Source organism: Neoarius graeffei, chromosome 16 (genome assembly GCF_027579695.1).
Source record: "Neoarius graeffei isolate fNeoGra1 chromosome 16, fNeoGra1.pri, whole genome shotgun sequence".
Lineage (NCBI taxonomy): Eukaryota > Metazoa > Chordata > Actinopteri > Siluriformes > Ariidae > Neoarius > Neoarius graeffei.
Window position 1 is genome coordinate 20,230,322 of NC_083584.1, and position 10,486 is coordinate 20,240,807.

Consider the following 10,486-nt stretch of genomic DNA (forward strand, 5'->3'; position numbering starts at 1 on the left):
CTATGTGCAGACATCAAAGGCTCTGCGAGGAGCATGTTCCTGTGTGCAGCATGCAGAGTGCAGTGGGTGTGTGGGTCATTATCTGTGAGAAATGGATTACTCTCAGATTAGAGTGCTCAGCGAGGCTCATCGCTGGTGCTCTGAATGCGCTCACACACACACTCTGCTTGCAGTGACACAACTTGTGAATAAATCTGTCACGTCAGAGGAGCGTGATGCGGGATCGAGAAAATCAAACAAACTCGGCCTCTTCGTTTGCATTTCACTACAGCAAACGAGCGCAGGAAATCCACTTGAGAGATGCATCAACAGCGTCCACCTGGGTGTCAGTGCAGCACACACTCAGTAGCATACACACACCAGGACATGAAGATACCAGCATACCAAAAATACCAGCAGAGGTTTCGAATAAAGTGAAAGAATGATCGGCTCTACTATTTTTTAAATAACCTTCAATCCCTTAGATCCTCTGGCGTCGAATATATCGTCCTTTCAGCGTCATCTTCCTCACACACATTCCTCATGCTAGCGAATGAATGAAAGCTTGTTCACTGAGCGCTGGTATTTCAGCAGAAGGAGCTCCATGTTGCACGGCAGATTGCAAATGTCAGTATCATAATACAAACCTCTTAATACCTATAATTAGATCTCAATTATAGCTAACTTCATTTCAACTTTATTTCCTATTTCATTTACATGAATCCAATGTCTAGTTTAAAACCCATAAGAAAATAAAATCAACACTAAAGAATCTGCAGCATCCAGTTTGCTATATATAAATAAATAAACGTTTACGCAGACGTTAACAGCCCAAAACCGATCTATTCCCCCGTCTCCATAAAACAGATTCACGGATCAAATGAAATCATTGTCCTTTCGAATGTCTAATTGCACCGAGCCATCAAATCAATTCAAATGAGACGGAACCTCAAAATTGCACGCTAATGGGTGAAACTACAATTATGCTAAGAGGCGTTTGGAATATTAATACAGAGGGCATGTAGGAGTGTGTTTGGGACAGCTTGTCCATTTGCAAAGACAAACCTGAAATCAAAACTCTTTATATATCAAGAAACCATGTAAAAGATAAACCTCTGTCAGAACACATTCACTTTTGTCTCGAACCAGCTTCTGAATTTTGACTTCATCACCATGCAGGGGGAAAAACTAACCAGTATTATATTATATTATATTATATTATATTATATTATATTATATTCAGGGCGGCACGGTGGTGTAGTGGTTAGCGCTGTCGCCTCACAGCAAGAAGGTCCTGGGTTCGAGCCCCATGGCCGGCGAGGGCCTTTCTGTGCGGAGTTTGCATGTTCTCCCCGTGTCCGCGTGGGTTTCCTCCGGGTGCTCCGGTTTCCCCCACAGTCCAAAGACATGCAGGTTAGGTTAACTGGTGACTCTAAATTGACCGTAGGTGTGAATGTGAGTGTGAATGGTTGTCTGTGTCTATGTGTCAGCCCTGTGATGACCTGGCGACTTGTCCAGGGTGTACCCCGCCTTTCACCCGTAGTCAGCTGGGATAGCCTCCAGCTTGCCTGCGACCCTGTAGAAGGATAAAGCGGCTAGAGATAATGAGATGAGATGAGATATTATATTCACATTCACTGCATGTGAACAATCGTGCGCTCTGATTGGCTACTCTACTACTAGGCTATCAGCTCATATACTGTGAGTAGAGAAAAACAAAATGGCGGTGCGTGTTGCTGACCCAACTGAGGACAAAATAAAAACTCTACTCGAAAAACAAAACCCCAGAAAATACAAAAAAAAGCAAAAAAATATGAAATGAAAGTATTTGATGGTAAGGACGTATCTTTTTTTATTTTTCAAGAAGAATTATTATTGCATTTTTCACAAACTGCTCCTGTCATTTCGCCGGTTTGTTTATATTCTAAGCGGAAATGATTTTGTCAGGCCTTTTGTATAAAGTTTTTATTTATCAAATTTGCAACAAAAAAAAAGTGCTCTGTTTCTCAAAATCCAGTGAATGTGGATAGAATAAAACAGTTATTTCACTCAATCTCATTGTATATGGCTTATCGTCAACTCCGTGCTATGCACCTCATTGGCTATCAGCTCATGTATGACTCGATAACTGTTAATAACTGTTAATTATATCATATATGACCCTCCTTACATGCCTATCAGCTACCAGAATAGAATATTTAACGAACTACAATCTCCATAAAAGTCAATACAGAGAAAATATTACATCTATAAGTACTGTATATGCAGGGCATGAAAAGTACTATCGACAACGTTGCTAAAAATAATGCATGCATTACATCGAATGTTTGGTGTGATGTGGCCCAAGTGTTTTATTTTTTTATACCACAGCAATTCGTCAATGATTACACTTTTAATTAACAAATGATACATCATGCTTCATATCAGTCGCTCTTTACCGCCGTTAACTTTGTTTGAAGGGGTTACGTTTTCGCCTTTGTTTGTTTGCCTGTTCCCAATGTAACTCAAAAAGTAGTGAACAGATTTTGATGAAATTTAGTGAAAAGGGTCCATGGGTCAAAGAACAATTGCTTAGATTTTGATGGAAATCTAGATACGTATGCAGATCCAGGATTTTTTTTTTTGCCTGTTCCCAACGCAACTCAACAATCCAGACTGGGCACCCACTCAAAAAAAGGGCTATGTTTCGTCCAAGGTCGGATTTGATTCTTCAGCAGCCAAACCAGATAGAACGCGATATCTGGGTACCTGATGGTCAGTAGAAGCGTCTTATCTTCAGAAAAGTCTGACTTTTTTAAACAATATGGGTCAAAATCACACACATCTATCTTCTCTTTGTATCGAATCTTCGCTCGACTGTTCAAATCGTGGTAATACTGAGAAAATTCAGCACTGTTTACAGACACACTTTCAGCGGCTGCCGTCCTAGTTGCTTTGTATATCCACCATCATGGCAGATGCTCATGACGTAGCACATTTTGATCACGTGGTTGCAAATCATCTATTCACACAAAAAGCAGCTGTGTGATTGAAAGCTCTCTTCTCATTCTCAAATAATTTCACATATAACCTAATGTTTGAGACGAGTATCTTGGACACTGTGGACACTACAGAGTCATGACAGAACTTACTCCAACCTATAATGTTGCATGTGAACTAACACCTGTTGGGAATCAATCCAGACTTTGAAAATGAGATAAAGTAAAAGCAGCAATCAAATTGCAACCATCTTGTCCTAGGAAAAAAAGGGAGATCTCCGAGTACACGCTACACTATACAATGTTCAGTCATTCACTCAGACTAATCAATACTATCATTTCTCTTTGAGTCATGTGAAAAATAAAAACTGGCAATGATCCATATAATGGCAGCACAAGTTCCAACAGATTCTGAAAACTCCACACCCTCATTGCACTGCAAAACAATCATCCACACTCTGAATAACATGTACTCTCATGTGTAATTAAGCAAGAACATATCAAGCAGTTGATCTGACACCGTGTGAGAGGAGAGGAGAGGAGAGGAGAGGAGAGGAGAGGAGAGGAGAGGAGAGGAGAGGAGAGGAGAGGACGTGGAAAGGAAAAGCCGTGATGCTCCTAGGTTACACTGCTTTTGTGGAACATCCATAGAAATGTCAGGTCATGGAAATGTGTAGCACGAGTGTCTAACTGCAGCTGCCATTTTTACATAAAGACTTGCATGTGAGACACGTGAGATGGTTTAGGCTTCGTTTGAAAGCCACTCGCTCATCACGGGCCAGTGCACCTGTCTACAGGGGCGTGTCTCGCTGTCTCATGAGGACGTCTATTACACGGGTTGTGAGGCATGAAAAGTCTTGATTCCCGACAAACATGACTGAGAGTCTTACAAAGCAAAGTACTGAATCGTGTCCTTCTTGACTGGGGTGGAATATTTTGTACCTTTGATTACTTGTTAATTTAGAAAAGTGACGATAAGGAGTAAAACCTGCTGTTGGGGGCATGCTGGTATCGGAAAATAATCAGCAACAGGGTGAGACAGGGTGGTGTATTCTAACCTGTAACAAAGCAGAGTTACTGTTACCACCATAAAGTTGATTCATCATCAACCGACAGGTGATGAGCTCATGCCGTCATGTGTCGTCCGTCGTCTGTCCTTCCAGTGTCGTCCGCATTTCACAAAAATCGCTTCTTCTCTCTCAATTCTTCACTGATTTTTATTCTTTTTGGCAGGAAGGTAGGTCTGCCTGGGGTGCATACAGCTTCTACCCAAATTTGCATAATTGCAATTAATAATGAAGATATGTAGTAATTAAGCCCTAACGAGCAGTTTCCACACAAATCGCTTCTTCTCCCTCAATTCTTCACCGATTTTCATTCTTTCTGGCATAAAGGTAGGGGGACCTAGGGTGCATATAACTTCTACCCAGATTTCATTAATTATAATTATTAATTCAGTTATGGACTAATGAAGTCTTCATGAGCAGTTCAAAAAAATCACTTCTTCTCAATAAATTCCTCACCGTTTTGGATTCTTTCTGGCAAATAGGTCGGTATTCCTAGGGTGTATATAGCTTCTATATATAGCTTATATATAGTGTATATAGTTTGCAACATTTATTGCACAAGGTGGCTCACTTTAGATCGTTCCTTCTGGACTAGACTGGGCCGGAGTGAGCTACGCCATCATTGACGGTCTCGTTTTCTAATAACATCACATCCCAACGTGTTTTATTCCTCTTATATCACAACACTTATCCAATGATTACAATTTGTAACGACATGTATACTTTTATCCATTTTGAGTTACATGAATATTGTAGAACATCAGCAATACAAGGTGTTTTTTTTCCACTTACAGTATAACAACTAGAAATAGTCGTTCCCTCATGTTGAGAAGTTGATAAGACATAAAATGCAGCTTGTTGGAGGAAGAAACAGCTCTGTTTTTCCCCCAGATGTGTGGCAAGCAACAATAAGAAAACAGCGAGACAAAATGTCAGTGTGATCCCACTCCTGTAGAAATCCTGCCTTTTTGTTTTCTATCAACTCACCAGCTAAGACTTATGAACTCACAGGTCATTATTTGTGAATTTTATTCGTGTTTGGTTTTAGTGCTGCTTTAAACAGTAACTTTCACATATTTCCTGTTTCACAATAGCAAAATTATCGTTAAAATAACAACACTTACTGCTAATCTGATGTAGTATTCTGTGGAGTGTTATTGAATTTCTCAGCTTTGTGTTGTTGGGATGTTTAATTACTGAGACCTAACATGCATTCAGCTTTGAAAATACATCATACAATCATAGAGAAATCTTCCAGCATTTTTTTTTTAACAAAAGCTTTCTGTCCTAAAAATCTTTATTAGTTAATGAGGCCACGAGCAAATCAACCAGTGCTCCCAAAAAGCAATAATAGTCCTTGGAAATGTTACTTCCTCCTGTGAAATGTGGAATTAGTTGGGGGATTTTTCAGTAGTGAAACAGGAAACTCTCATGTCTACTGGGTTTCTGCCATAAGAATTAGACGTGAGAAGATGACATTACATCAGAAGTATTACGAAGGTTTTATTTTTATTTTTGCAATATCGTGTTCTTTCAGTGGTTCCTTTAACTTAGAGATGCCTGTTTTTATTTTTGAAACAAAGTCCACATATATTGTATTGTTCATTTTGTCATTTTTAAGGGTAAAGCAACAGCGTACTCTCCAATCCGCAATACTGTGCATTTCTACTTACATTTTCCCATTTGAAACGTTCTGCTTTGAAATTAACAACTACTGCTACAACCATGGTGAGTAAAACACACGAATGCAAGTTAAAAAATATCAATAATGGACATCTTACATCATGCATCAAGCGAAATCCAAAAAGAATGGAAAAGCAGGAAAATGCCAGATTCACAGTGAGGATAATGTTTGTCATTTTTCCCACTTGCACTCATTTGCATCTCCACTTAAATTGAGCTGTGGCTGTGACTCATCCAAACACCCACTGAAACACATCTGAAGCCGGCTCAGAGCACAAAATAAAACATTCAGTGACTGGTAAGAGCATTCGCTCACAGCCTTCTAAGCACAAAGGCATTTAAAAGACACAAAAAAGACAGCTTTGAGAAAGTATTTATGACTTCAAGATTGTGAAAGTGTCGGTTTGTGTTTATTTGTGGTCACTGGGTTTTACACTGCAAATATTGTGATAATGATTAACAACTGATAAATCAAGCAGGTCTGAGGGAAGGATTGTACCGAACCTGTTCCCAGATCACGGCGAGGGGGAGAAGGGGGGCATCCATAGTGTAAGAATAATTCAATAAGGAGCATGTGTTCCCCCCCAATAAATAAATAAATAAATAAACAAACATTTTACACCCAAGAGAAATGTGTTCGAATACATTTAAAGCAATTTTAGGTTTTGTAAAGTGGACTGGGAGTCACTACATCATCACATCTTGTTGACTGTCTCTTTGTTCCTTCGTGTCTATAAGTGCAAAATTTACACGATCCCCAAATCTGATCTTAATGGACACTGACTGGTAATTAAAAAGAACAGCCTAAAAACTGTTAAAGTGTATGAAATTATTTTGAATGCTGTATACTTTAAACCTTTTAACGTGCTGTTCGTAACTGGTGGTGGTAAACCTATGTCTGTTACATTTTTAAATAAACAAACAAACAAACAAACAAACATAGTGGATAAAGGTGATCAATGACCACCATCATTTCTGCTATTTGTAAGTTTTTGCAATATTTAGTATCTTTTTGTAAACTGATATCCATTACATATTACATACATATTGAAAGAAAGAAAGAAAGAAAGAAAGAAAGAAAGAAAGAAAGAAAGAAAGAAAGAAAGAAAGAAAGAAAGATCAATTGAGCATAGGTAAGGTAAACATTAGATATGATCATAAACAACATACTGCCATCCTCAATAATGGTTTATGTACAAATAGCAGGATAGCAGGTGGTGCGTATGTGTATGGTGTGGCAGTATGGCAGTATAGGAGTATGGTAGCAAAGTAGTGTGATATGATAGTATAGTGGCATGGTAGTATAGTAGTGTGGTGTGGTAGTATATTTGTATGGGACGGTAGCCCAGTTGTATGGCGGTATAGTAATATGGTATGGTAGCATGATAATATGGTAGCATAGTTGTAGAGTGGTATGGATGTATAGTAGTATGGTAGGATAATAGGATGGATGGTGGAATGGTAGTATGGCAGTATAGTAGTATGGTATGGTGGTATAGCGATTTGGATGTATAGTAGTATGGAATGGGAGTGTGATAGTATGCCAGTATAGTAGTATGGAACTATAGTGCGATGGATGGTGGAATGGTAGTATGGCAACATAGTGGCATGGTAGTATAGTGGTATGGTACGGCAGTGTAGTAGTACAGTGGCATAGCGGTATGCTGGTGGTATGGTAGTATGGCTGTATGTTTGTATGGTAGTGTAGTGGTAGCAGTAGTAGTAGTAGTAGTAGTAGTAGAGTAGCATAGTGGAATGGTATGGTAGTGTAGTAGTAGTAGAGTAGTATAGTGCTATGATATGGCAGTGTAGTAGTACAGTGGCATAGTGGTATGCTGTGGTGGTATGGTAGTATGGTTGTATAGTAGTGTGGTAGCATAGTGGGATGGCACGGTAGTGTAGTAGTAGTAGTAGTAGTAGTAGTAGTAGAGTAGTAGGGTATGGCAGTGTAGTAGCACGATGGCATTGTAGTATGCTTTGGTGGTATGGTAGTATGGTTGTATGGTATGCCAGTGTAGTAGTATGGTGTGGTGGCATGGTAGTATGCTTGTATAGTAGTATGGTAGTATAGTGGGATGGTGTGGTAGTAGTAGTAGTAGTAGTAGTAGTAGTAGTAGTAGTAGTAAAGTAGTATAGTGGTATGGCATAGCAGTGTAGTAGTACGGTAGCAAAGTGGTATGCTGTGGTGGTATGGTAGTATGGTTACATGTTTGTATGGTAGTATGGTGGTATGGTATGGCAGTGTAGTAGTATGGTGTGGTGATATAGTGGGATGGTATGGTAGTCGTAGTGGTACGGTGGCATAGTGGTATGGTAGTATGTCTGTATAGTAGTGTAGTAGTATGGTAATATAATAGGATGGTATGGCAGTGTGGTGGTAAGGCGGTATAGTTGTATACTGGGGATGGTTGTATAATAGTATAGTAGTATGCGTTTTTTCCATAGCCATAGCTTCCTCAGCATGCATATCCTTCTACTGCTTCCTGCCTGTTATTCTCAGCTACATGACAATAAAATTGTAAAGTCCATGTGTAACGTCACTGCAAACATGACCTTTCAGTGCGTTTTAAATTATTCTGTCATTTAAGCTACATGAGGGAAAATAATGGCATGGGAGATGGAGATGCGTGTTTACCGGACACACACACACACACCACTGTGTGTAGAAAATTTTCATAAAAATAGAATAAATCAGGTGATAAAAACATGGAGTTGGTATTGACATCCAGCGTCGTGATGAAGTTAGAGAGAGACGACAGCTAAAAGCCGTCAGGTGTGTGTGTGTGTGTGTGTGTGAGAGAGAGAGAGAGAGAGAGACAGACAGACAGACAGAGAGAGAGAGAGAGAGAGAGAGAGAGAGAGAGATTCTAGTTGCCGTAGATACGGTGGTTGCAAAACAGCGGATTCTGCTTTAGCGCATTGTGAGAAAATCAATCCTAACTATAAATTAATTATAAATAATTCACCAAAAGGCGCAGAGCTGCGTGCGCAGGCGCGCGTAAAAACGCTCTTAATAATAGGAAATTGTGCCAAGGTGTCCTTTTAAATAGAAAAGGCAATGAATGGTTTTGCTTATTAATAATAATAATAATAATAATAATAATAATAATAATAATAATAATAATGCAACACTCACGCTCTTCTTCCTCAAATGTAAGCCGTGCTTCAGTAAACCGGGCAGGTCTCTGATCTTCTGCTTCAGCTGAACCTGCTCGCGCGCGTTGCGGCTCCAGCGCCAGGTGGCCAGCAGTCCGTCATCCGCGGCGCTGTCCGAGTCCTCCATGTCTCCCGTGCGGAGAGAAGCTTCACCCGCCGACCACCATTCCCCGAGCGCGCGCGCAGCGACGGAGTGACTTCCCGCAGCCCGCTAACGACGAGGCGGAGGTAGAAGAGGAGGAGGAGGAGGAGGAGGCTGCCTGCTCCACCCTGATCCTGATCAGAACGGGAGCGCGGTGTGGGTGTGTGTGGGTGAAGGAGGAGGTTGTGGTGTTGGTGTTACAGGTGCAGCAGGAAGCTGCCATGCATCATTTCCACCTTGTCCTCGTCCAGCTTCAGGGGATTATACTTCTGGCACCGTCTGTAACTCTTGGAGCAGTTCATTAGTCCACATTAATGTTTACCTCCTGAAGTTAATGTTTTCTTCTGAACTAGAATCCAAGCTGGGTGGTGTAGTGGTTAGCAATGTCGCCTCACAACAAGAAGGTCCTGCATGGGTTCGAGCCCAGCAGCCGGCGAGGGCCTTGCTGTGCGGAGTTTGCATGTTCTCCCCGTGGGTTTTCTCCGGGTGCTCCGGTTTCCCCCACAGTCCAAAGACATGCAGGTTAAATTAATTGGTGGCTCTAAATTGACCGTAGGTGTGAATGAATGGTTGTTTGTCTCTATGTATCAGCCCTGTGATGACCTGGCGACTTGTCCAGGGTGTACCCCACCTCTCACCCGTAGTCAGCTGGGATAGGCTCCAGCTTGTCTGCGACCCTGTAGAACAGGATAAGTGGCTACAGATAATGGATGGATGGATAGAATCCAAGCTGTCACTCAGGGGTGTGGGTGTGGCACTAGACTTATTTTGGCACGAGACTATTGCTGTTTACTCATATTGCTGACATTAAATCATAACAAACTCGTCCAGGATGAAGTTACCAAATGTTAATGTACTAGTAAAAAGCATTCATTTATTCATATCCAGTAAGCACTTTAGGGGCAGCAAGGTGGTGTAATGGTTAGCACTGTTATGTCATAGCAAGAAGGTTCTGGGTTCGAGCCCTGCAGCCAATGGGGGCCTTTCTGTGTGGAGTTTGCATGTTCTCCCCATGTCTGTGTGGGTTTCCTCCAGGTGCTCCGGTTTCTCCCACAGTCCAAAGACAGTTAGGCTAACTGGCTACTCTAAATTTTGTGTGTGTGTGTGTGTGTGTGTGTGTGTGTGTGTGTGTGTGTGTGTGTGTGTGTGTGTGTGTGTGTGAGAGAGAGAGAGAGAGAGAGTGCAGAAAGAAAGTGGCCACCCTACTACTGCAATTCTGGCCAAGTCAACCAAGCATGGTTCGCTTCAAGCCTGGATTGGGTTTGGAATTGATGATGACCACAAAGCACTTTAGGGTTGTGGTGGATTTTAAAGTCTATCCCTGGAATACTGTTGGGAATACACCTGGTATGGAATACCGATCCATTTCAGACACATAACTAGAAATAATTTAGTGGAGCCAATCCATCTACTGGCATGCTATTGGGAGGTGAAGGACACCTGGAGAACCCAGAGGAAACCCAAATGAATACTTGAAGATG

At 41.1% G+C, this 10,486-nt stretch overlaps 1 protein-coding gene across 2 annotated transcripts in view; it reads right to left on the reverse strand.

The window, feature by feature from the left end:
- rapgef5a (Rap guanine nucleotide exchange factor (GEF) 5a) overlaps nt 1-9,117 on the reverse strand; it is a 238,688-nt gene extending 229,571 nt beyond the window's left edge. For both annotated transcript variants that reach the window (XM_060942610.1, XM_060942609.1), the window contains exon 1: nt 8,844-9,117. In XM_060942610.1, the coding sequence (XP_060798593.1) occupies nt 8,844-8,990 (147 nt within the window). In that variant the 5' untranslated portion in view covers nt 8,991-9,117. The remainder of the gene's footprint in view (nt 1-8,843) is intronic.
- Nucleotides 9,118-10,486: the final 1,369 nt, after the last annotated feature.